General features: G+C 50.1%; 12 protein-coding genes across 12 annotated transcripts; 3 read left to right on the forward strand and 9 right to left on the reverse strand.

Moving 5' to 3' along the window:
• Positions 1 to 441: 441 nt before the first annotated feature.
• Positions 442 to 1,356, reverse strand: M438DRAFT_354825 (uncharacterized protein; the record flags this gene model as incomplete). The annotated part of the gene is made up of 1 exon (XM_029906990.1): positions 442 to 1,356. One exon carries the CDS (start codon positions 1,354 to 1,356, stop codon positions 442 to 444), a length of 915 nt encoding a protein of 304 aa, XP_029760989.1.
• Positions 1,357 to 1,881: 525 nt separating this feature from the next.
• M438DRAFT_345034 (uncharacterized protein) lies at positions 1,882 to 3,417 on the reverse strand. Its single transcript, XM_029905358.1, has one exon. It carries the CDS (start codon positions 3,330 to 3,332, stop codon positions 2,106 to 2,108), a length of 1,227 nt encoding a protein of 408 aa, XP_029760990.1. The 5' UTR covers positions 3,333 to 3,417; the 3' UTR covers positions 1,882 to 2,105.
• Positions 3,418 to 3,851: 434 nt separating this feature from the next.
• M438DRAFT_334658 (dienelactone hydrolase family protein-like protein) lies at positions 3,852 to 4,745 on the forward strand (the record flags this gene model as incomplete). The annotated part of the gene is made up of 2 exons (XM_029903733.1): positions 3,852 to 4,008; positions 4,060 to 4,745. 2 exons carry the CDS (start codon positions 3,852 to 3,854, stop codon positions 4,743 to 4,745), a joined length of 843 nt encoding a protein of 280 aa, XP_029760991.1.
• A 56-nt stretch (positions 4,746 to 4,801) lies between these two features.
• M438DRAFT_272254 (uncharacterized protein) lies at positions 4,802 to 5,520 on the reverse strand (the record flags this gene model as incomplete). Its single annotated transcript, XM_029900550.1, has 2 exons — positions 4,802 to 5,120; positions 5,174 to 5,520. The coding sequence occupies 2 exons, from the start codon at positions 5,518 to 5,520 to the stop codon at positions 4,802 to 4,804; spliced, it is 666 nt and encodes a 221-aa protein (XP_029760992.1).
• A 518-nt stretch (positions 5,521 to 6,038) lies between these two features.
• M438DRAFT_345035 (HlyIII-domain-containing protein) lies at positions 6,039 to 8,082 on the forward strand. The gene has a single exon (XM_029905359.1). The coding sequence runs from the start codon at positions 6,366 to 6,368 to the stop codon at positions 7,857 to 7,859; it is 1,494 nt and encodes a 497-aa protein (XP_029760993.1). The 5' UTR covers positions 6,039 to 6,365; the 3' UTR covers positions 7,860 to 8,082.
• A 629-nt stretch (positions 8,083 to 8,711) lies between these two features.
• M438DRAFT_345036 (uncharacterized protein) lies at positions 8,712 to 9,569 on the forward strand. The gene has a single exon (XM_029905360.1). The coding sequence runs from the start codon at positions 8,755 to 8,757 to the stop codon at positions 9,370 to 9,372; it is 618 nt and encodes a 205-aa protein (XP_029760994.1). The 5' UTR covers positions 8,712 to 8,754; the 3' UTR covers positions 9,373 to 9,569.
• Positions 9,570 to 9,660: 91 nt separating this feature from the next.
• Positions 9,661 to 11,363, reverse strand: M438DRAFT_272445 (sugar transporter; the record flags this gene model as incomplete). Its single annotated transcript, XM_029900566.1, has 3 exons — positions 9,661 to 10,332; positions 10,389 to 10,839; positions 10,894 to 11,363. 3 exons carry the CDS (start codon positions 11,361 to 11,363, stop codon positions 9,661 to 9,663), a joined length of 1,593 nt encoding a protein of 530 aa, XP_029760995.1.
• A 788-nt stretch (positions 11,364 to 12,151) lies between these two features.
• M438DRAFT_272936 (uncharacterized protein) lies at positions 12,152 to 15,098 on the reverse strand (the record flags this gene model as incomplete). Its single annotated transcript, XM_029900589.1, has 3 exons — positions 12,152 to 14,759; positions 14,884 to 14,946; positions 14,998 to 15,098. 3 exons carry the CDS (start codon positions 15,096 to 15,098, stop codon positions 12,152 to 12,154), a joined length of 2,772 nt encoding a protein of 923 aa, XP_029760996.1.
• A 212-nt stretch (positions 15,099 to 15,310) lies between these two features.
• On the reverse strand, positions 15,311 to 17,948 carry M438DRAFT_396691 (uncharacterized protein). Its single transcript, XM_029909270.1, has 3 exons — positions 16,930 to 17,948; positions 16,692 to 16,866; positions 15,311 to 16,640 (listed from the first exon to the last, which is right to left on the reverse strand). Exons 1-3 carry the CDS (start codon positions 17,632 to 17,634, stop codon positions 15,541 to 15,543), a joined length of 1,980 nt encoding a protein of 659 aa, XP_029760997.1. The 5' UTR covers positions 17,635 to 17,948; the 3' UTR covers positions 15,311 to 15,540.
• A 736-nt stretch (positions 17,949 to 18,684) lies between these two features.
• Positions 18,685 to 20,349, reverse strand: M438DRAFT_334665 (uncharacterized protein; the record flags this gene model as incomplete). Its single annotated transcript, XM_029903734.1, has 2 exons — positions 18,685 to 19,460; positions 20,070 to 20,349. The coding sequence occupies 2 exons, from the start codon at positions 20,347 to 20,349 to the stop codon at positions 18,685 to 18,687; spliced, it is 1,056 nt and encodes a 351-aa protein (XP_029760998.1).
• A 1,140-nt stretch (positions 20,350 to 21,489) lies between these two features.
• Positions 21,490 to 22,203, reverse strand: M438DRAFT_260862 (uncharacterized protein; the record flags this gene model as incomplete). Its single annotated transcript, XM_029899776.1, has 1 exon — positions 21,490 to 22,203. A coding segment is annotated over one exon (714 nt), but the record flags the coding sequence as incomplete, so codon positions are not given.
• A 234-nt stretch (positions 22,204 to 22,437) lies between these two features.
• Positions 22,438 to 23,292, reverse strand: M438DRAFT_317669 (uncharacterized protein). Its single transcript, XM_029902752.1, has 2 exons — positions 22,840 to 23,292; positions 22,438 to 22,781 (listed from the first exon to the last, which is right to left on the reverse strand). The coding sequence occupies exons 1-2, from the start codon at positions 22,851 to 22,853 to the stop codon at positions 22,553 to 22,555; spliced, it is 243 nt and encodes an 80-aa protein (XP_029761000.1). The 5' UTR covers positions 22,854 to 23,292; the 3' UTR covers positions 22,438 to 22,552.
• Positions 23,293 to 23,959: the final 667 nt, after the last annotated feature.

A 23,959-nucleotide genomic window follows, 5' to 3' on the forward strand; every position in this document is an offset into this window, starting at 1 on the left:
TACAAACATGGGAAAGCGATCAAAAGAGATTTTCCTGCCTCTTCGATCTCATCATCGACAACCGTTCTGCGGACGATGGTGTTCTAATGAAGAAGCTGGCAAAATTCTGCTCGCACTACAGGAGCGACTTTGTAGCCCTGAAATGTCGCTCGTCGTGGCAGCGATATGAAAAATTCAGAAAGCTGTTGGCGCGGCAAATAAAGATGACAGATTGGAAGGATAGGGTTTGTGAGGACTCTCCGTGTGGGAGATGTTTCTTTGGCAGCTGGCCAGCATGGTTCGACGAAACTTTGAGTGAGCTTGGTGGTAGTAATGTCTATTTTTACGAGGATTCTGAAGATGATGAGGATGTTGAGCGAAGTAGTCTGTCTTATAACCTTCATGGTTTTCGAAGTTGGCAATAGCCGAGCTTCGTCATTGAGTATGTTCATACAATTCTTTCTACACACGAACAGTGTGTACGTGGTCTTCATGATCAGTGTCGACCTGTCTCAATGATTGGGGCGTGACGAAGTTGGGGTTCTTCGACATCTTAGTCTCATGATCACCAACTGTTTTTGATAAATCCCATCCAATCAAACCACCATGCTGAGTGATCCTCAAGATCTGCCCTCTCTGCTCCAAATCCATAGTGCAAATGCTCTTGTGAACAGGCCAATCAAGTTTTTGATGCATAGGGGAGCAGTAGGCAGCGGTACCACATCTACCACATCGTTTCAGAGGTCTGTTGCTCTCATCACATGTCGTGCATGCAGATAGATTCAACGAGTCGTAGAGCCAGTGTGGGTTTATTGCTATGCCGTCGCCCCAGATATCCATAGGTGCGTACTCGACGTACAATTGATGCTTGATCTTCTTGCCCGTGAACCAACGTTCCTTCAAACACAGATCTCTGACAAATTCTCTTCCCAGAGTGTCGATTTGTGCGGGATCAGTGAGGTCGTCGTCGCCAAGCATGCTTTCACGAGGGTTAGGAACCCAAGCACCTCTGTTTGGTCCATCCTCCTCAATATTGTAGGTGAGCATCAATGTCCATTTATTGCCGCCTTTATCCAAGGTGCCGATGGTGATTTGGTTCTCCACGCGGCCGATTTCGATCTTCATCTCATCTTCGATGGTGACCGTCCAGGTGAAGGAAAACCAGGCATCGATATCGAGAAACGCGTACAAAGCATCCGGTGACCAGCGAAATAACACAGTGGTGATTCCAACAGCGATGGTCAAGTTGCTGGTGTCTGTTTCTTCGGTGAAATCATCATCGTCGATTATCTGGATGGGCGCTCTGTCGAGATGGATAGGCGCGTCAGGGAAGCCTGGGATCCGTGTGTGGTCTAATACGATGAACTCGGTAGCCATAATCAATCTCTTGGAAGAATGTGTTCTTGTAAAGATGGCTTAGATTTTGTCGAACGCGTTGGAAGATGTTAGGTTGCTAGAAATTCACTGCAGAATTTGAAGTCATCGGTGGTTCCGTCTGGTCACAGCCGGTATTTTTGGTTTTTTTGCTCGCTTTCTCACGCATACCGTGGTCTTCGTACACAACTTTCGCAGTATGTATTCACATGTGGAAACTCCCGGCATTCAGAGTCAAACTTGCTTCGACTCATACATGCTGAATCGATACCTTCCGATCATTGATCGCGCAGAAGAATGCCGAGGCTTTTCACTTCGGACAGGGTCATAACCTTAGCAAGCACTTTGCGACGAAAATTATGCGTAACGAAAGGACTATGTATACTTGCCCCATTCTTTTCATCTCTGGGTACTCTCAATCTATACAGGATATGTGAGTGAGAGGCTCAAAAACATAGCACACTTACGTGACGAGTAAATGATAATTCAGGTATGCAATGATTATAAATCCTGAGATTGAGTGCCTACCGCAAGGATTCGTGCAGATACTTGTGTCCATGTATTTTGGCAAGATGACGACGGCAAATATAATTGCCCAAGTAGCCAAACAGTCAACGGAGAGAGGACTGCAGTATCTGAAATAGCGACTAACCCACATGGTGGACGACAGGTGGAGCGAGATCAAGAAGTGCACAGACGTTGATGATTATGTTTTGGTATGTCTCCAAATCACGTCAATCAGAAATGGAAATCTAGCCAGCCTTTTTCTTCGCAGCCTCTTCTTTCTCTCTCTTTCTGGCCAAGAATCTCTCTCTCGCACTACTGATATCTGTATCAGTCTTTTTACTCTTACTAGCCTTTTCCAAGCGCTCTTGTTCTTCTTTGTCTTGTTCCAAGGCACGTTTTCTGCTTTCTTCGAGTTGTTGCTCCATCATGCGAGTTTGACGTTCGCGAACACCATTGTCGCGTCTCTTGTTCCATTGAGCGGTGTCGTCTTGTTTTTGGATGGTAGCAGATGGTTTCGGTGGTGGAGCTGGAGAGGCCAGGACGTTCAGACCAGCGGACAGAAGTTGGCGTTTATCCGCCACCTGACCTTCGTCGTTCAATGTGACATTGACGCCCTTTGCCGCCATCTCTGCAATCTTGTCTTTCTCCTCCTTGGCCTCTGGATCCTCTGCAACGTTGTCGCCAGCAAGTTTTCGCTTCTCCATTTCGGCGGCTGCCTCCATGGCTTCCTGATGTCTACGATCGCTGTCTGCCATGACATTACGATAGAAACCTTGCATACCTCCACCCATCTTTCTTTTCCTCTCCTCCTCTTCAGCTGCCTTTTTCTCTTCTTCCTCGCGAAGCCGCTGATTTTCTTCTTGTTGTGCTTTGTACGCTCCGGTGACGAAACTTTCCTTATCTGCGAACTCTTCACCCTCGTTTTCACGTTCTTTCTGCAAGAATTTTTCGCGGGCGACTTGCTGGTCTTGTTTTCGTTGCGCAGCTGCTGTGAGAAGCGCATTCATGTATTTTGGACCTTGGGCAACCGATTCTTGCTTGGCGGCTGCCTTGCGGGCAGAGGCTGCATGAGTTGCGGCCGAGTGAAAAGAGTCGTAGTCGTAGATGGTAGAGTCTAGTTCTGTAGCTTTCGCTGCGTAGGCTGCGCTTTCGCGTTGGGCTGAGAGGTCGCCATATTCGTCTGGGTCTCTGCCCTGAGGTTTCCTTGTCGGAGGTTTCGTCGGTACAGAGCCAGGTTTTAGCTTGCTCGGAGCTTTCTTGAGTGCCGGGACGGGCGCGGATTGTCGCGAAGGCTTCGAGGAATCGAATTCGGTGAGCTCCTCCTCGAAGACATTTGACTTTGGGGCTGCTGCTGCAGGAGCATCGTCGTCCGAGTCGTCACCCAGCACATTCATAGCGACGGGGCGCCTCTTGGTCTTTGGCGGCGAGGCCGGAGCCTTTGATTTGGTATTGAGTCCGAACGAGAGCGACATGGTGATGCTCTCTAAGGTATGAAAAGTGGTAGTATAGCGTGCGTGATGCAGCGAGGAAATGTTAATCTTCACATGGTGATGGTTGATGGCCAAAGAAATGCGCCGAGTCGTCAGGAAGACAGTTCGTCGTGGTCTGTGCAGACATTGTTGATGTGCATACCTTCCTCACGTTTTAGTCGAGGATATCTATGCCGACCTCGTTCAATCACGCTCATAGAACCAAGGCATCTGTTCCGAGGAGAAACGTACACTGGTAGAGCCAGATGCATGATCTGATTTGTTAGCATGGCATTTTTAACTCCAGTGGTTGACCAAAAGGGAAATTTGTCATTGTAGCTCAACCACGACGTCACCAAAGCCCCGCATCGACAAATACCTAAGCTCCTCACTTTTGTAATACGCGACGGGCAGACGGATACTGTGCTAAAACATCTCATATCTATTGCTCGACTTCACTGCTTCTACTCCATTGCACTTACATAAAACAACCAATTCAAGCACACGATCGATCAATTCAAGATGTCTACCGGAGTTGGAATGTCCTCATGCTGCTTGACCGGCAAGGTCCAGGAAGGTACCCCCAAGGGCCACATCGAGACCATCGCTGGTCTTCAGACCTACGTCGCCGAGCCCAAGGACGGCTCAAAGTGGAAGACCGTCATCTTCCTCGTCGACAGTAAGCTTCCTCGAATCCACAGCCTCCGATCCCGACTAACATTAATCAAAGTCTTCGGCTGGGAGTTCAAGAACACCCGCTTGCTCGCCGACCAGTACGCCGCACAGGGCTTCACCGCTTACATCCCCGACGTTCACGAGGGTGATTCGCTTGACATTGAGTTCTTGCAGACCGTCGAGCCTCAAAAGACCGAGCGCGACTCTCGCAGCATTACTGAGAAGGCCGCTGCTACTGCAAAGACTGGCGCAACTCTTGGCCCTTGGCTCCTTAAGCACCGCGAGAGCGTCGCTCGCCCCTTGATCGAGAGCTTCATCAAGCAGGTTCGCTTGATTCCCGGAACCAACAAGGTCGGTGCGATTGGCTTCTGCTGGGGTGGCAGATATGCCATTCTCGCTGGAGACAAGGACTTCAGTGGTGCCGAGGGTATGGGTGTGGACGCCGTCTACAGCTGTCACCCTTCGCTCGTGGCCATCCCTGGAGATTTCGAAGGTCTCGCCGTCCCTGCATCCTTTGCGCTCGGCGACTCTGACAGCTTGCTCGGGAACAAGGAGGTTGACCAGATCAAGGAGCTCATGTCCAAGAAGAAGAGCGAGGGTATCGACACCGAGGTTCGCGTCTACGAGGACCAGGTTCATGGATTCGCACTTCGCGGAGACTGGAACTCAGAAAAGGACAAGAAAGCCATGGACGAGTCGTGCAAGCAGGGCATTGACTTCTTCAACAAGCACCTGGCATAAATAAAACTGTGGGGGGTATCTTAATAAACTAGACGAATGAAATGACAATCATCTTCTCATGCGGAAGCTGCAGCGGCGGCCTTGTTTTGTTGATCGTGCTGTTCGAACTTTTGCTGGACTGCAGTGGCAGAGCCGAGGAACTTCTCAACCTCCTTGTCAAGAGCGGCCAGATGGTCCTTCTTCTTGTTGTTTTCGGCGATCAAGCTTTGTTTCTTCTTAAGTAGGCCCTGGCGTTGCTCTTCTAGCGCTTGACGTTCGGCGTGTTCGTGATTGATGCGGGCCACCATTAGGTCGTGTTCATCTGCGCCAGCGAGTTCAGGGTTGGTAGCGAGGATTTCGTCTACGGAGATCAAAGGTAGGGACTGGTACTTGTGGCTGTGGAAGGCTTGTCAGTGAGCGCAGCAGAGTGCTTGATGTTTCAAACATACTTGTAGCCCTGGCATGCAGCGATATCGCCGATGAGATGGCGCTGTTCGTAGTAGAGGTTTTGCAGGTGGAGATGCAGAGAGTCAATCTCGGACTTTGCTTCCTGAGTTTGCTGCTTGGTGTTTCGCGTGTCGAGAACGGCGCGACGGTTGAGTCCACGTAGCTTGGCCAGATTGGTGTGGAGGATCTTCTGCTGGCGACTGAGCTGCATCTCAGCTTCGGGCGATGGCTGAGCGGCGCGGTTCTGATCGATAAAGTCGAGCATCTGCAGGCATTGTTGGCGAGCCTCGGCCGCGGCCTGCAAGACGGACTGGAGGAAGGCGTCTGTCACGAATGCGCCGGCGTCCATGGGTGATTGGTCGGTCATTGTGGATGACTTGTGCGCGTGTTGTGGATTGTAGAATGTGATTTGCGAACGTGGAGAGTTGGTCCTCTGGTCACATGAAAAGACAGGGTCGCTGGTCGGAGATGGTTCGCTGCGCCGCGCTTGTCGGCATGTGAATCGATCTTGACAGATTATCAGGCGCACGAGCTTTCTTATCCGGCGCAAGCCAAGCCCTTGCTTTCGAGAATGCCTGATCCAACAAGCAATTTCCTGCTACAAAGCCTGGAAGTCATATGAGCTGACAATGAGAGAGTTACCCAGCTGCGTGAGTTCTGAACAAAGCTCTTGTTAAGCACTGCTCATATCTGGACAATCTTACGCGTTGAATTGATCCAAGAGTACCTGCGTGTTTGGGTGTACGTTCGCTAAGCAAGTCTTCAACTGTGATCAAGGGCTAGCGATGCGCCTTTAACGAGCCAAGCGCGGCATCGTGACATCCGCCCAGCCATCGGGACGAATGCTCAATCTTTCGCTTTCCACCTACGTGGAGGGGTCCTCGCTACCCATGATTGAATGCTGCCGTGCCTCGTCTTCGTGCATGTATGACCTACTAGGTGTCGCTCTCTCCTACTCTCTGTTCCTTTCTCATGCACCTTCCCCGTCTTTCACGAACCTTTCCCCACCCGCTCCCGTTTGCCACGATTGACATTTCATTTCTCCTCAACTCGGTTGCCCCGGCGAAAGTCTGATTTGACTGAATCGCCCGCCAAAGGTCAAGATTACCAACCTCAATCTCTTCTTCCACCCCTCATCGCAGTACCTCAAGCACCGGATCCAGTCCTTTGCTCTGTCACATTCCCTATTCAACAATGGCTACGGCCACTTGCACAACTACCATGACCGACTCTTACGAAGAGCCCGCCCTTGGCACTACCTCGAGCGCTCGACTACGCCCAGTCAGAGACGGACTTAAGAAGCGCCGTCATTCTTCCTACGAACCTCAATCCTGGTCTGCGGACACCGACGACATTCAATTACTGGTCGATCGCTTCCTCAAAGAACTTGGCCGTCGTCTCGAGTTTCTGGACTCCTACGGCCAGCTAAAGTTCGACTCTAGTATCGATCGCGCATACAGCACTCTTCACGCCGTGCATGAATCCTGTAGTTATGTCTCGGACGAGGTCATCGACGCTGGTAGACGGCGTGCCAAAATCATGGTCGATCTTCTCGAGGACCGATATCGGGACGCTTTGGCAAAGAAAGAGACGTTAGAACACAAGGTACGCGAAGGCGTACGCCTGATGGAGAAGACTCTGGTTGACTTCGAGACCCGCGCTTATGCTATGCGCGATGCCGGACTGGGAGCCGTCGCATCGGACCTCATGGACTCTGGAAGGAGGAAGATGGACGAGGGAATGCACAAGGCCACTGAGCTCGTGGACGAAGGTATTGACAAGGCTCGGCGCGCAAAGGAAGCTGTCAAAACCAAAATAGACGAAGCTGTCAAGCGTGCAAAGGAGCAAGGCCTCATCACCTACCACGATTTGCCGGACCCGTGGAGGATCAACCCACATATCACTCGAGGTTACCGCTTTTGCGAAACAAAGGTCGACTGTTTGCGCTCCGCCTTTTCCATTTCCAACGAGACAGTCAACATTCATTCCCATTTCGTCGGACTGCTGATCGTCCTTTCCATCGCCTTCTATTTTTACCCTACTTCGGTCCATTTCTCCTTGTCGACAAAGTCTGACATCTTTATTGCTGCCGTCTTCTTCTTTGCGGCATCCAAGTGCCTGGTCTGCAGCACCGTATGGCACACTATGAACTCTATTTCTAATCAAACTCTTATGGAGAGATTTGCTTGCATCGATTACACTGGCATTTCTCTGCTGGTGGCTGCATCCATCATGACTACCGAATACACGGCCTTCTATTGCGAGCCCATCAGTCGCTGGATCTATATGGGCTTGACTGCTGCTCTTGGTGTTGGAGGTGTCATTCTCCCGTGGCACCCTACCTTTAACCGCAACGATCTCGCATGGGCCCGAGTTGCTTTCTACGTGACCCTTGCTGGTACCGGTGCTCTGCCTGTCACTCAACTCATCTACACTCGTGGTGCAAACTGGGCCCTCTACTTCTACGCTCCCATCTTCAAGAGCTTGTTCGTCTACTTCACAGGCGCACTCCTCTATGCTGCAAAGGTGCCTGAGCGCTTCGCTCCAGGTTTCTTCGACTACTTCGGCGGCAGTCACAACATCTGGCATTTCGCTGTACTTGGTGGTATTTTATTCCACTACAGCGCTATGCAAAGCTTCTTTGCAGACGCCTTCCGCAGAGCAGACAGTCAATGCACTATCTACTAGTCTCCGTATTCTCCTTCGTTAAACATTCATTTCTCTTCTCGAGGGCTCTTGCGCAAGTGTTGACAAGATGTCCCTCTTCTCATGCGCCTTTTCTTCTACTAACCCTTCTACCTTTCTCAACAACTTCTTTACCTTCGCTTCTTGCCTATTTTTGCACAAATACACACGTTCGGATTTTGTAAATACGAAGACAAATGAAAAAACAGCATAAACATGATCTGTTCCGTTAGTCTGCAAGACCTATCGACGTCAACACATCGCCGCTACTCCTAAGAGGGCTAGTGACGCATCTCGAAAGACCATGATCAATGACCATGTCCAGAAATTTGACACTATGTATAGTAGTTGAGCAAGTAATAGCGGTGTTATAGCTGCGCCAGAATCTCGGTTAAATCGAGGCTTGTATGCTAGACAAGCGGCGGACAGACCTTTTCGCCCTCTTTGGTTGAAGGAATTGACGACGATTCAAGCTTCGCTCCTTCCTTTCTTCTGTCCTGACCATACCAGTACGGTACAGAAATGATTTTCTGACCAAAAAAGACATCTCAACCTTGATTCTGCACGTCGTATTCGAGGAACTCGCGTTCACTTGGGGTGCACGCCTGATGCTTACGATTCCTGCTTGCGTCCGACTGTCCTAACGACATCTACGCCAAGCGCGACAAAAATAGCTATACCGCATCCACAATATCTGATGCTTTTACGAAAACATGCTTCGATATGCGGGTAAGCATCCACTTCTAGAAATCCTGCTCGTGTAGAAAACGTATGTAGATCCGCCATGACCGGAGGAGATGGGTATAAAAGTTGGCCTCTAGTCCACTACAGTACAGAGACTCTCACTACAAATATCATTGCTTCAGGTTTCCATACCACGCTCGTTTTATCTATCACCATGAAGTTCAGTACTACTCTCTACACTCTCCCTGCAATCGCACCTGTAGCCATGGCGGCTCAGGCATATATCCCTTACGCTTGGGCTCCCGATAATGCACTCATCCACAACAAGCCCATCTCCGCCAATGATGGTCGCTTCTACATCAACAAGGACACCACCGCTGTTCCACCTTATGGTGAGAACCCAGATCTCTGGAATACCACCATCATCACTGGCCCCACAGAGGGCGACCGCTTCTGGATGGGCATCACCGGCACCGGTGGCCAAGCTATCTTCCTCTCAAAATGGAGTCCCTTCCTGTCGTATGCGAAGTGGGCTTTGGGAAGCAAAGATGTAGACGGTGGTTGGCTGCCTGTTTACGGTACTGGTGCTTTGGACTTTGAGCTTGGTCAGACCAGTGATGGACAGACTAAGCTTGTCAACAATGGCAGATATGGAGGTGCTTTGACAACACCCTCGACGAATGAGTGGAGTGCTTGTGTTGTTGGCGATTTTCTTGAGGTTGAGGCTGGTAAGAGGATTGAGTATGGGTTGGAGTGTTATGATTTTGAGATGGTGTTGAAGGTTTCGGATGCGCCTGCCCCTCAGTACTATCATTACTGGGACGAGCTTTAGATTAGACGGCATGTTTGCGGGCTGGGTGATGAGCTGATGGGAGAGGAGAAAGGGGTCATGTATCATGATGACACGATATGAAGGTACATAATGCACTGAACATATAGATCTGGAGCACAGTACCCAGCGGTAGCCGTGAAAAGATTCGCCCAAAGAGGCGGAAAAGTGTGATCATAATAGAACTATGTACAAGAAAGGCCAAAGACTTCCAGTCACCATACCGCGGCCATCGAATCATCATAAATACATAACATGTTCCCTCAGATACTGGAAAAGAGCTACCGTACTCTACTCCTGCTTGACAAGAGTTTCTCCGTTCTCGGCATACACATTGACGTCAAACTTGCGGAACTCGCGAGTCTTGACCTTGTTCGCGAAAAGCACATCCAATTCTTCGTAAGTCCTGCCCTTGCACTCAGGTAGGCGGAAGAATGTCCACACGAAAAAGACAAGCGATGTTCCAGCCCAGAAAAATGCTGTCTTGCCTCTCCAGTTACCTGCTGTGGGGTTGAGCATGTATGGATTGATAGCGCCGCAAATAATGTTCGCGATATAATATGAGATTCTGGCCAGACAAACACTTTTGTTTCGGAGTCGAGTTGCCGAGGTCTCACCAACAATGGCATAGCAGATGGGTCCGACGGTGAGGTAGTAGATGAAGAGCCACATGAGCATCATGACGGCTTGTGCGTAATTGCCGCCTACACTTTTGGCGTCTGCGGCACTGATGGCACCGGTTGTGGTGAGGACGAGAGCCAGAAGACCTAGGCCCCAAAGATACAAGGTGCGGCGACCGAAAGCGTGGAGTAGTTTCCAGGAGATAATAGTGCCAACGGATGCCATGGCCAGACCACCTACAGTCATCTTGAAGGATATAGAGGTAGGGAGACCGGCTTGGATGAAGAAGTAAGTAGGTGTTCCACCCATGGCACTGCCGCAGAACGGTTGAGCAGCGAAGACCTGCGAGGTGTTAGTCATGGTGTTTATGATGTCCGTGTAACCCATCCGCAACGCACCATGCAGACAATCTCAGTGCGACGACGATCGATGCCCTTGAAGCAGTCAAAGTAGCTGGTTCCAGCACTGATATCCATCTCCAGCTGGTTTGTGTGTTGCATCATGGCGAGTTGGGCTCTGTGTTGACCATCGTCCTTGGAAGAAGACAGCCTCTTGATTGAGTGTAGTGCCTCCTCGTGGTTGCCGGTACGAATGAGATGCCAAGGACTTTCTGGAGCGAAATAAGCCAGGAGAGCGATCGGGATCGGCCAAACCCATTGTATCGCAAAAGGAATTCTGTATGCCCATTCGGTAGTGATGCCGGAGACTCCTGATTGTACGCCTGCGCCGACTAGCTGACCGAAGGCCCAAGTTAGGTTGACATAGACTGTAAGGTATCCACGGAGAGCGGTCGGGCAGACTTCTGATGCGTACGCGGGTGCCATGGTAGCGAAGACGCCCCAAGGGATACTGAGATTCAGGTCAGCACTGTGAGCAAACTAGTAAGAGGATCTGTCTACCCACCCGCAAAGAATCTGGCCGACAAGGATAACCTCAACAGTTGGTGCGAAGAAGGGGATGAAGATGAATGCCAGTAGAGACATAAGAGATGCAATCATGACTTTGCGGTAGCCAAATTTGTGAGTGAGGTATCCGTTGAGAAAGGCTCCGATCACTGTTCCAATCTGAGTGCCGTTACCCAGGCCTGCTTGCCAGGCTGCAGATAGAGAGTACTCTCCACTCGCGGCGTCATATTCGCCGTATTTCTTGACGAAGGCTGGTTGGCCAAAGAAGGAGTAGATCAGCACAATGTCATATCCTTCCATGATGATTGCAGTGGAGATGGCGATTGACCAGAAACAAGCCTGAGGATATTTCTTCAAGGCTTTCATTAGGGTGATATTGTGTTCGTCGTCAGTCGCAGCAGCAGCCAGGCCACGATCGACCTTCTCGTCTCCTACAAAGGACCCAGCCCGATCCTCGATGTGAACCATATCTGACTTCTCGTCTGTCATTTCGAGTATAATTGGAAAGTAAAGTGCAGTATGGTTGATGCGATGTGTAGTGACTGGTCTGGCCTTGTTCGAATGGTTGTGAGTCTGGGGGAGTCCTATATCACTGCTTGCTGATCATGGCCGATGTATATATACATGTTCTAGCCCTACCGAGCGACGGGCCCCATGGGGAAGAATGGATGGGGAAACGTGGAGAAGCGTAACTGTCAAACCTTCAGCATCTGAGTATGAAAGTACCACGTGAGGCCTTTGTGCCACCGCCGGACGGTGCGCAGGAAGGTGAGGTTCATTCGTCGGGCTTCCCGGTCGCAGCGTTTTCGTCCTGCCCCTCCGCAATCCGTCGCGCCCCGCCGGGGCAGTCTTGCATTTCCTCCACCGCAGCCGTTGCGCGTGTCTCCAAACTCAGAAGAACGCTTGACTCCCACTATTAGCGACTTGAATAATGCTGCATGCTATGTTGACGGAGCATACAGAACGACAGGGCTAGAAACATCTGTATTCATGCGAATGTGGTCGTCACTCATCAACAGTGGTGACAAGTAGCGACATGTGAGATGGCTCAAACTTAGTAAACCTCCGCATTCATCGCTCGCTCTAAGATTAACAGTATCGTACCTCGTCATGATCTAGTATGTCTTTGGAGAATTATCACAGTATCTTGAGAACCCCGTGTCCACACGTTGCCAGGGAGAACGGCACGCTTCATTGTGCAATCGTGCCATAGAATTGAGAGTTCATTTTGCCTATCTCCTATTTTCAACGGGACTTCATGAACCTCTTGCCGATACCTGAGCGCAGTGGAGCAAAAGATTCTCATAGGTCTTTGATATTGGCCATGCTGAGCATCGATTCTTGATTAGCTTCGCACCAATCTTCAGTACGCCAAGTGCTCCACCGGGCTGACAGATATTGCCTACACCCAGCATATGCGGTTGCATAGCATTGCCTCGGCGGATGAATATCTGGATAAGTTCGTCGTCGCACGGTCGATCAATCTGTATCATGGTAGGATCGTATTCCTCATCGGCCTCCGTGCGGGGGACTACAGGATGATCCTCATCATTCGTGGCCTGCAGAAGGGGAACAAACGAACCATAAGCCCACAATATGATGCTGGACATAAAGAGAGATCTCGGCTCATATATGTTACCTGTTCCGTGGTGCCGAATGAACCAGAACATTGCACCAGCATGCACAATAGCTAGTCTGGATTTGTAGTGATCTTTAGATATCCATAACCAGATCTTGGCCACGAGGTCTTCTCGGCGGATGCGGGAACTCCCAACGTGGGCAAAAGATGGATCGTTGCCGTGAGATGACACGACTTCACAGATGAGATCGTAGATATCCTGATATGGAACCAGTAGAACTAATCGTGATATGTGCAGATGGAGAACCACTGGTGGTTCAAGGCCTTGCAGACGAGCGATGACGGCATGGGTTGCCCAGTGTAGAGAGTCCAGGCAGTCCAGGGTTTTGTTGCGCCATTTTTGGTATTCGGGATCCGAAGGGAGCCAATAGATGTCTCTGACCGACTCACCAGACGGATGCTGCCCCGCATCGATACCGCGCAATGGGTCTAGGATGCGCAAGCCGACTTCGCGCGTTCTTCGGCAGACTGCGTGGACGGCAATCGTCTGTGAGAACTCTCCAAGATCATGGTTGAGCGGCTGTTGCTGATAGAGTGTTCGGAGCAACGGTATCAACCCTGCCGGCTCTTTGTGTACAGCCTTGAGGTTTAGCCATGCTCCCAGAGATCCCGCAGCCCACAAGGCTTCGTGAACAGGCAGATTTGTTTGCACATCCGCCAGAGAGAAGTTTGCCGACAGGATTTTGCCGGAAGTCAGAAGGTTCCAAGTGTCGAGCAGCCAAGCACAGTACGCCACTCTCCGCTGGCTCTCGCGATGGATCCATGCTCTCCAGCTGTCTTCCGTCCATGTACCGTCCCAATTTGGCTCATCTATGCTCAACCAGCGATGTCTCTTAATGTCCGCACAAATATTTGAGAACGATTCGGTCCCTGCCAAGGCCTCTTCGTTGTTGTCGTTATCTTGTAGATGGAGCTCCAGAATATCGTAGATGATGCAGGCCTGCATAAGAGATAGTTCTGGTGAGTTTTTACCGCGTCTTGAAAATACGGTCTGTATAGTGACGGTCCGTTGCAGAAAGGTCCTCAGGGCTTCGGCATTGGAGATCAGCGAAGTTGATGAAGACGCGACGGCACCCATAGCTGCCATAGCCAAGCAAAGTATCCAGTCATTGTCGCCTTCCAGCTTCGTTGTTGACCTATGGACCACTGGGAAACTCGAACTTGAGTTCTCGAAGTAGGAGTTAATACACATCTCCATCGCTTGGTGAGACGGAAGTCGGTCTGACTGAAGCCTCTCGAATGGAAAGAGTGGGTTCTCAGCGACACACAATTCTCCGAACTTTTCAACCATTCGACCATATGTATGTGTCGGGATTAGGAATGAGGAGTGAGCGTCTCTGGAAGTTACTGCTGCTTCGGTAGTATCATAGTCATACCCACTTCCTACACTACCAACATGCTCTTGGTTTGACAGACTCTCGGCTATGTTGCGGCGTCTTGACAGTCTGGACACTTCCCCATCCGCGTAGAATGTCCCATGAGCCACTGATGCAGTAACAGACATAGACGCTGGGGACTCTCCGGTCATAGAAGACTTACTTATGTTTCCAGGGCTTGTCCCAAGATTGGTGGTAATTCTTTCTAGGGGACCTGCGCTGGGAGACCAGATACTAGATTGATCCATTCCAACAGCCGGAGAGAAGTTGTTCAAAGCCTGCGTCATGTAGAAATCGAAGTCCCAGTCCATGCTATTGGTATAAGGTAGCCAATTTGTCGCCGGTACTGTGACCGTGTCCCGCTCGGTAAAAGGCGCGCCCATTCCCTGATCCTGGAAGTTGTAAGCTGGATTTGGCGTCTGGTTCTGCGGTGCCCAGCCAGGACCCAGTAGAGAGCTGGTCTGCTCGCCGACCGCTTGTGAGTGTTGAGGCAATAAAAACGACGGGTCAGTTGTGCCGGCTGCAGGCGCAGAAGCTTGCGGATTACTGTTCACTGTGCCATGATCCATGGTGGTGACATCCTGATGATTGCCAGGTGCATCTTCAATGGTAGTGACAGACGCCATGCTTGTCGGTCTTTCTGGCGCTAGTTCAGGTCTCTGGTCCGACTCCTCGTACACACATTGAATTCGTCTCGAATGGCACCTCTCGCACGGGATCTGTCTTGTGCATCTCACACGGGCATTGGCACAGGTCCTACATGCTCGAGAGGAGAGAGCATCAGCCGATCCTGATCGAGTTCCGATAGAATTAGTGCGATGTGTTATCTGATGGCGATGAAGTGTGTCTCTATGACCAAAGTCAGTAGTGCAATGCTTACACAGAGGCAAATTCGGTGACTTGGAAAACACGTAAAACCGAAGATGGGAGGAGTAGTGAACAAAACTTCGACCTGAAATTGGGGAGCACACACCTTCTAACAAAACTTTTGCCGCACTGCGAGCACACAAATCGCTTATCTTGAGTATGCGTCAACCTAGCGAGTCAGTTACAATGTTGAGAGTGTAAGGATGATCTGTTCGTTTACATATGGCGGCGCAGATGTGTCGTTCTTTGAAAGACGATATGGCAGGTCGAACATTTTCGTTGCGCATCATCCCGAGGTGTGTTGGGTTCGTTCTCGGACATAACGAACACTGCCTGTATATATAGCGATGGTAAGTTAGTGGGTGGTGCAGGTGGAGGTGACACCATTCGGCCGAGCTCAGAGGCGTCACTGCTGCGGCTAAACCTGCGGCTAATCTAGTGCAAAACCAAGGAAGTTGCGTTGGAGTTTGTACCTTCCAACAACATCTTCAACACCAAAAATGATGGAAGCTGCTTCAGTTATTGACGCGCATGGAGAAATCATGAGCCGTCTGTTTCAGAAGATTGAGGCAGTAACGATACCTGAGTCTTTTGCCGAGTAAGCAAGTGGACGCGTTTTTCTAGGTCACTCTGTCCACACAAATACTAGATCCAACCCTAAAACATGATTTCATTCAACCCAGCTTCGCAAATTACAAACTCGATCTAAGGTATGCTGCTCTAACACCAGATTCTATCTACACTAAAAATCGAGTGCGATGATCTATTGCTTGACGAAAACAGGCATGGTCTCCATAGGGCAATCGACCTCAATCTCGCGACCACCATTGAAAACCCCATCGCCATCAAGAGCTTTCCAGGTCGCACCAGCAGGAAGGTAAACTGTACGCTTTCGCTGACCAGGGTTGAGGATTGGCGACACCAGGTACTTGGGTCCGTACATGTGCTGGTCTTCGATCGACCAGGCCTTCTTATCCTTGGGGAAGTCGTAGAAGATGGGTCGGATGACTGGGGAGCCATTCTCATGAGCCTCCTTCATGAGGCTGCGTGTGTAGTCTCTCATATCCTCTCTGATCTTCATGTATTTCTTGCAGATCTCATAGACTTCTGGGCCATACGACCAGACCTCATTCGGAGCTCCAGACAAGCAGGTCGCACCACCGGTGGTGCCTTGTTGAGGTTGGTGAGGCTCTCGATCACCATGCAAGCGCATTACAGGACAAAATGCACCATATTGGAACCACCTGGTGAACAGCTCTCGGAAGGCTTCATCATCTGGGTTCCCGCCATGAAAACCGCCAATGTCTGTGGTCCACCAGCTGATGCCTGCCATACCCATGTTGAGTCCAGCAGCAAATTGGTTCTTCAGACTGTACCAGGAAGATGCAATATCTCCACTCCACACCAAGGCACCGTACTTCTGGCTACCAGCCCATGCGCACCGTAACAGGTTGACGATGTTCTTCTGACCCTCCGCTTCTTGGCCCTCATAAAATGCACGGGCGTATTCCTTTGGATAGATGTTGCCAATGCTGACGTTTGAACCCTGCCAGTATCTCCAGTTGTCGAAGTGGTAGATCGAGTATTCCGGCTCTGCTTCGTCCAGCCAAAACGTCTTGATACCCTTCGAGAAGTAGTTTTGCTTGGCCTTGTTCCAGACGTATGCTCTTGACTCGGGGTTGGTAGCGTCGAAGTGAACGGTGTTGCCCTCGAAGTCCAAAGAAATTCTTGTACCACGATCGCACCGAATCAACAGCCCTTTCTCTACCATCTCTTCGTAGTTCTCGCATCTTCGGTCGACGGTGGGCCAGATTGAGACCATGAGCTCGATGTTCATGTCCTTCAACTCTTGGACCATAGCATCTGGAAAACTATGTCAGCATTGGTCATCTGGTAGGACAGATGCAAACAAACCAGGATCGGGCCAATATGTCGGGTCGAACTTCCATTCTCCTTGTAAGGGCCAATGGAAGAAATCGATGACGATGAGATCGATTGGCAGTTGGCGAGCTTTATATTCTCTTGCAACCCCAAGTAGCTCCTCCTGGGTCTGGTAACGGAGCTTACACTGCCAGAATCCAAGACCATACTAGAGCCAAAGCAAGTCAGCATGAGAGGTAGAAGATCATCTTGTATTTCACATTCGGCATACCTCTGGCATCATGGGCACTTTTCCAGTGACTCCCGCATAAGCCTGAACAATCTCTGCAGGTGTCTCACCTGCAACCAGCCAACAGTCAAGAACGGTGGAGCTCAAAGCTTCGAAAGACATGATGTTCTTGCCAAAGACAGCTCTTCCAATTCCGGGGTTGTTCCACAGCAGTCCATATCCGAGCGAAGACACAGCGAAGGGAACACTGGCTTGCGAGTTTCGGTGGGCAAGCTCGAGATCGAGACCTTTGAGGTCGAGGTAGGGTTGCTGGTATTGTCCCATGCCGTAAATCTTCTCATCCTTGTCGAGCGACTCTAACCGCCAGACAATATGGTAATCGTTGGTGGATGGAATAGCCTGGAATTCTCGGGCTTCTCTGTCGATGGCGCTGCACTTGGGGTCCAGGACGTCACGACGGTTGCGAACAGCTTCGTCGAGGATGATCTTGCCGCCGTGACCGTATACTGTCAATTTGCCCTTTGCGGTGACCACGGCTTTGATTTCGCCGTTGGTCAAGGAGCTTGACTTCTCGCCGATCTCGACCGCAGCGCTAGAGCCTGATACTTCATCGAGGGCCCAATTCTCCGGAGGCATCTGATTCAGCTGAGTCGCGCGAATGCGAAGAGCATTCTTGCCCCAAGGCTCGATCCAGAGTTTGTCGGCATCGTAGCTGAAGATAAGGCGGTTATCCTGTTTGGCGAACATGATGTACTGCTTGTGGAAGGATCGAGAGGCGATGTTTGTCAAGTTCTCGGAGTCCCGAGTGATATAAGTAGGACATGATGCAATACTCCAGAAGTTGCAAGATAACGGAGCCCCTCCTGCTGTGCTCGTTCACATTCTCAGGCTGCTGGGTAAACATCTGCACGGTAAACATGTGTGCCCCTCTAACTCGAGCTACCCCTCAGTCGACCCTGCCCCGTCGGGACCCCGTCGCGACCATCGAAGCAGAGTCACTTTGTCCCGAGTCCCGACAATATTCTCGGTGCCAAACAACAACTTCCCCCGAGAGACACGATAGAAAACAGCAAATTTGAGACCGGTGCGGTCGGACAACTCATAAAGCGCAAGATGTAAAGCTCGGACTGTACAGAAATCATGAAATGAATATATTGTAACTAAATTGCGTTTCAAGCACATACGGCCACAGTCAGCTGAAAACTGGGCATCCCGTCCGCTCTGCCATACATAAGCAGTTGAACGGCAGATTAGTACTACGGTGGGTGACCACGTGGGAATCCCTGCTGCTGTATGTTTTGCATGTTCTTTTGCTTGCCTGTCTTTTCTTTCCAGCGCAAGCACTGAGAATCAACATGCTTTTTGCTTGTGAACACAGATCATTCGCTGGGCCGAACCACGGTTGTCCTCTGACGGGTCTTTCCCTCGCTCGATTCCTATCTCCATTCCTGGAGTTCAATTATTTTCCAGAGATCGCCGGTTGAGCTAGCTGCTTGCTCTTTTACATCGGTAAGTCAATGCTACCGAAAATCCTAGCAGCAAACCGCGGGAGAAGTTTCACCCGACGCGGTGCCTCTCACGTACAGTTTGTGTCAACAAGCGATATCATTGTACACGTTTGACCTCTTTGGCCTTCACGGAAACGTGGATGTGTACGTGTTGACATTTCATTCTATGCTCGTTCTTCGCCATAAAAACAGTGTCACTGAGCTAGTCTGGGAGCACATTCGCCCCCTGCTCAGTCTGTCCAACATCCATCCATTACAACACTTTTGTTGCCTGTGATTAATCTATGGATCATACCCATTTCTGTTTCTCGCAGTCATAATATCTCCACTTCGAGCGGGCGACATCATAAACTTGGATCTGACCTCTTCTTTGTGGCCACAGATCATGTGCAATACTTTCTCCTGTTTCCCACTGATAACGAAAAGCGTGGTGGGTGTAGAACCAGACAGAATAAGGGAAGAGGCTCACATTAGTAGATTCCCGTGCACGTCTTGTCAGCTCTTTCACCGTCTCTGGCAGTACAGATAACTCTCTGTTAGTGTCATCGTACCTTTGTAGGATACGAGGGCTCAGCTTGGAACGGCCGTTCTTGATGTAGAGGAGAGTGGCGATCGAGATGCAATCCAGCCAGTCATCGGGACTCTGAGCTCGGTTTATTCTCTGCAATCGTTTCAACTTGCGCGCAAGTACCCATTCCCACTTTGCTGCGTATATAACCAGGTTGTTGTCGCTATGAAGAACATCCCCCTGCTGTTTAGATTCAATGAATAGGGCTTCCGGATTGTTGAGAAGAGACAGAAAGGTGGTGATTTCATCGTTGGCCCAGTCAGGCACGAAATGCAGATTGTCAGCAATCTTTCTGATGAGACGTTTCATTTCTGTTTTGACAGCATCGTACTGTCGACCAAAGGTGCGTTTGTTGAGAAAGTAGTCGAGATCGTGGGATTCTGATCTGTTACGGAGGCACGTCACTGCGACGAACCCACCGCAAGCAACCAGCTCCAATGGTCGAAATGGTGCAAGGACGGGTGAGTTTGCGATTTCCTCGCTCAGCCATCGAATAGCTGGTTGAGGTCAGCCTTTTTGCACAGAAGATATTGATAGAGTTACCTGAGGGGCATTACCGAGGGAAAATCCACTTCTGTCGAAGCTCTTGCGAAGTAGAAGCGACGAAGGCATACTGAGAAAGTCGATGATTACGAATTGAGAAAGATGGGAAGCGAAGTGGTGTACATATATATAGATCTCTTCAGAAGTGGCCTCAGCGACTCTGTACCAGGTGCTTGGGAGGCGTACACATTCATGTGCCTCAGAAAACAAGCGTCATAGCAGTCCGAAGACTGTGACAAGTATGGTGGCTTTGTTGAGTCACGCATCAATCATTACACCCGGTATTCAGCCACTTGATGTGGTGGTACCTGGTTGGCCAAACTGAGACTGTGGCAAGGAGTTAGCACTTTTCTAAATTGTAGATCAAAGATACTTGCTTTCTTTGGAACGAGAATTCATTCTCATGATCCGTGAGTCGTCAGCGTTTCCATATGGGCATTCCCCTCAACCTCCTCACAGCATGACCCGCATCAACATAACAAGTCCCATCAGCCCCATCAACCCCCCGACCTCACTCGATACCCTTCCTGCACTAGTCTTCACATCGAAAGGGCCGCACATACCACCGTTTGCACCATTGAAGCTGACACAGTTCTCCCATACCGCAGCAGAGACGTTGTCTTTCATCTGGCAATATGACCCCCAGCCAGAAGTCTCGTTCTTGGCTCCTGGGAAGCCAGAGTCGTAGTAGTAAGGAATGATAGGAGTGTCGGTACAGCATCTTGCCATGACGGCTGAGTTATTGGCACAGGAGCCCAGAGCACAGGTGGGAAATGTGACGTTGGGCGGTGCTTCAAGGAAGTCGGGGCATTTTGAGGTGGTGTTCATGTATGTGGTGTTCATGTTTGTTGTGTTCAAGAATTGTTTAGTGGTTGCAATGGTGTATGTGGTAGGAAGCAGAGTTAGAATCGATTCTTCGAGGCTAACAAGGTTGTAGATGTATGGATGGTAAATGTTTCTTATCGCAATTGGCGGTCTAGACTACTATAAAAGCTTATACCGAAGCCAAGGTTAGCCTTGTATAAATTTGGTCGAGCACCTGATGAAGCTTGGTGACCGCTTACGGTGGAGATTTGTGGCTATTCCATCTGGCAAGAGTCTACGAGCAGTAAAAGGTCTCGAGATCTTATCGCATTTTTACGTACGGTATAATACCTCTGGAGGCATATCGGGAAGGTGCGAAGCTTGGATGTATACGCTCGGACGACGCCTCACCCGCAACCAGTATAAAAATGCCAGAGAGTCACAAGCGAATTTGGAGAACGGACTTCCTCATCGTATGGCTTGTATGTGCCGCAAATGTGCAATTGTCGGAGTTCGCCTTGCAAATGCGTGCTTCGAAAGTCACATGGGCTGATACGAGCGCGCGAAAAGTGTTTCGAGCATACCAGCTAGGTGGGGCTAGCTGCAGGAATGCACGAGGTTGTCTTGTCCTGATGCGAAGAGAGTCCAGAGCGAGCAGTCCGGAAAGAAGCACGCTGCAGACACTATCCGGGTCGAACCTCATCTGTGCCTTACTGTAGAGGCGTCTTCTGACCAAGGGCATATTGGAGCCTGCGTTCGAATCATGGCTCACCATGTTGTGGTGGATGTCTGATTTTCAGATGACATCTCGAAGCTAGCGGTGTGGAACGAGCTCGCCGAGTGTGATGACTGTTGATAGAAAGACTCTCTCGAGTCATTGGCGTGATGTGTCGCTAGCTCTGCTCCGGCTTCCGCATCTTGTTCCTCTTTCGCGTCGTTGACATCCGAGGTTATATTGTTGCTTATGTGGAACGAATCCAGCGATTTTGAAAGGCCTTGGTCAACGGATTTCCTAAGAGTGTCATCGTCGTGTTCTGAAGTCGTTCCTGGGTTCTTCTCAGTCTCGGTCTCTGGCTTTCTCTCAATCTCAATCTCGATATCAGTTGCTGAGTGTGCGTTTGTGCCTTGTGATGATGACTTTTCCTCGGCAGGTGCAATTGGAGTGACCTCAAGCTCTGCCTGTGCTTGTTCCTTCTCTTTCTCCATTTGGTCTCGTATGCGGTCAATTCTCTCCTCGTCCGAAGTCAATTTTGTTCTCCGCATCTCCTTCCTCGAAACTTCAACTTCTAGCATTCGTTTGTCTCGGGTGCCTACTCTTCCTTCGCTCCGCAAACCGTCATCATCACGGTCGAAGTACAACGCCCATAAATCGCTGTCTTCGTCTTCCTGGACGATGATGAAGCCTTCCCAGCCTTCAAATGTGAGTCTTCGGTCGATGGGAGTGCAGTCCCAAGGTCCGACATGATGCGGCTCCGCTTCGACACGTATGCCGTATTTGACCTCATGCGTATTCCGATCTAGGTACACCCAGTTCAGAAATGGCGGATCGTCGCTGATAGTAGTGACCATCCCTTCGCCATTTTTGAAGCCTTGTTTCTTCCACTTCTCTCCTATCCAGGGGACCGGTAGATAATAACCAGAAAATGGGTGGGCGAGATTCGCACCGAGTCTGCTGTGCTCCGTGTCGATGTACAGCTTGTTGTCTTTCAACACAACCATCGCACCATCAAATTGCTTGCTGTACGCGTTCCTCTTTGGCAGGTTGATTGTCAAATTCGATTTTCGGCCTCGATGCTCTTCGCGAGCATTTTGTTGCTGTCCTTGTCTGACGGCTTCTGTTGTTCCGATGATGGCTGGGCAAGCTGCCACAGCTGTGAGAATTCCAAAGACCATGGGTTATATAAGATTTGCTTATGTTTGATCCGGAAGGTACAAGTGTCACACCGGAGGTTCTCGAGGTTTGCTTATGTACCTGACAATCAAAGTTACGGTTCTTGGTCGCCGGGGAAAAATCTCCGTGATGTCATTTTCTTAGACCCGATCGCGTTTGCGATGCCACTTGGTTCTGTTCACGCTACGCGCCGCACGGTATGGTCGCACGTAGTCACTAGTGTTAGTTTTACAGGAGGCCTGTGTACAGATGTCTGATGTCTTCGGATTAATTGTTCAATGAATATATACAGGTGTTTCCCGGCGATGTACAATTCCAGATTGCTGTCAATCGCTTCTTCTATATCATATTCTACAGTAACCCGATAGTGATATCTCCCTTGATTCTGGCAGTCAGGTGAACTTCTACATCCAGATCCAGCTTGATGTTGATTCTCAAGCTCTGCTTCTCTTCGCCATCCTTGGTTTCGGTGGTGGTCTTCTTGTCTTCAGGGTCGCGCTTGCTCAATTCCGTGCCAGGATTTTTGGGAAGGTTGCGGCCTCCCAATGTGTTCTTTGCGACGTCGGGTGCGTCTTGGGTACTGTGACTCTGCTGTCAGCGACGTGCTCTGCAGCGCTGTGGATGCCGGTTTCACTTACACATTGTCTGCCATGGTTTGGTTCTTCTTTTTATTCTTGTTCTTAGCAATTTTGACAACGCTTTCAGCTGTGCTGATGTGGATTGATGTGTAGTGGGAAAGGTGACTTTGTTGTGCTGATACCCGAGCGAGACCGCTTACATGGGTCACCTTTTATCCCAGACGCCGGGCAGCTGATCGTCGATTACAGCATGCGAACAGCTGAGGCGTCATCAAACTAGGATGATGCAGCGCGTTGTCTCCTCCTAAGTTACTGCCCCCAAGCCCAGTAGGTTACTGCTGATCATTGTTGCTTTCGAGCTCAAGCTCCAAGGTCCAGGGCCCGAAAACGTCTTAATATGTTCGATGGTGAGTTGACGGACCGTACCTACGGTTCCACTCTTCTTTTGGATCAACGTGTTTAAGGACCTTTCTCCACGATCTGCGGCTCCGAATTGAACCTCTTGGCCTTATTTCCTACTGTTGGCAAGTCCGTCTGCAGAGTGACGCATCTGGTATGTCGTTTTCTAACGTCGAGCGTCGCGATTTGAGCCTCTACATCCTAATCAGGTCAAAGCACGACGTGGTCGCATCCCAGAGCGTGAAATAGGCCGTTCGGACCGTCTCCGAAGATCAAAGGCGGTGATATAACAGCTGTTATTGTTTCAAACAGAACGAGTACCAAAGGTCACACCTCAGACGCGGAGCAAAACGCTGGTGGTGCTTCGATGAGCTGTTAGGTGCTCGCACGATCATGTCGCCTCGCAACCTGGGTAACCCTGACCCCAAACTCAAGCCTTCTCATGTCTAGCCACGACCTCGGAAACACACATCTGGCATACTTATAAATAGCTCACAAAGGTCGGAAAGCTCCTTACAAGCTCGTGAGTGGAAGAATACTGCAGTGGCCATGGTTGTGGTGGTCTTACTGTTGGGCATGGATTCGGAATCGATCCATCGCACAGCATGCTCCAAGGTTGGTAATATTATAACCAACGACAGTGATCGTTGCCCGGTACGATCTCAGTAATCCACCGCAGCTACAGCACGACAATCCTGTTGAAGTGAAAGGTACTGTGCTTTTTTACAGTATCTCGATATACTCCCACTGGAGAGAGCGATAGACATGAACGAGTCAGGAC

This window comes from Aureobasidium pullulans (genome assembly GCF_000721785.1).
Source record: "Aureobasidium pullulans EXF-150 unplaced genomic scaffold scaffold_8, whole genome shotgun sequence".
NCBI classification, from domain to species: domain Eukaryota; kingdom Fungi; phylum Ascomycota; class Dothideomycetes; order Dothideales; family Saccotheciaceae; genus Aureobasidium; species Aureobasidium pullulans.

Excerpts from the sequence above, each read along its gene's own strand:
- M438DRAFT_345034 (XM_029905358.1), bottom strand. The coding sequence starts at position 3,332 with ATGTCGCTCTCGTTCGGACTCAATACCAAATCAAAGGCTCCGGCCTCG.
- M438DRAFT_345035 (XM_029905359.1), top strand. The coding sequence starts at position 6,366 with ATGGCTACGGCCACTTGCACAACTACCATGACCGACTCTTACGAAGAG.
- M438DRAFT_345036 (XM_029905360.1), top strand. The coding sequence starts at position 8,755 with ATGAAGTTCAGTACTACTCTCTACACTCTCCCTGCAATCGCACCTGTA.
- M438DRAFT_396691 (XM_029909270.1), bottom strand. The coding sequence starts at position 17,634 with ATGTTCGCCAAACAGGATAACCGCCTTATCTTCAGCTACGATGCCGAC. Across the intron at positions 16,867-16,929 it reads AAGTGCCCATGATGCCAGAG|TATGGTCTTGGATTCTGGCA; the intron begins GTATGCCGAATG and ends CTTTGGCTCTAG. Across the intron at positions 16,641-16,691 it reads GACATATTGGCCCGATCCTG|ATGCTATGGTCCAAGAGTTG; the intron begins GTTTGTTTGCAT and ends ATAGTTTTCCAG.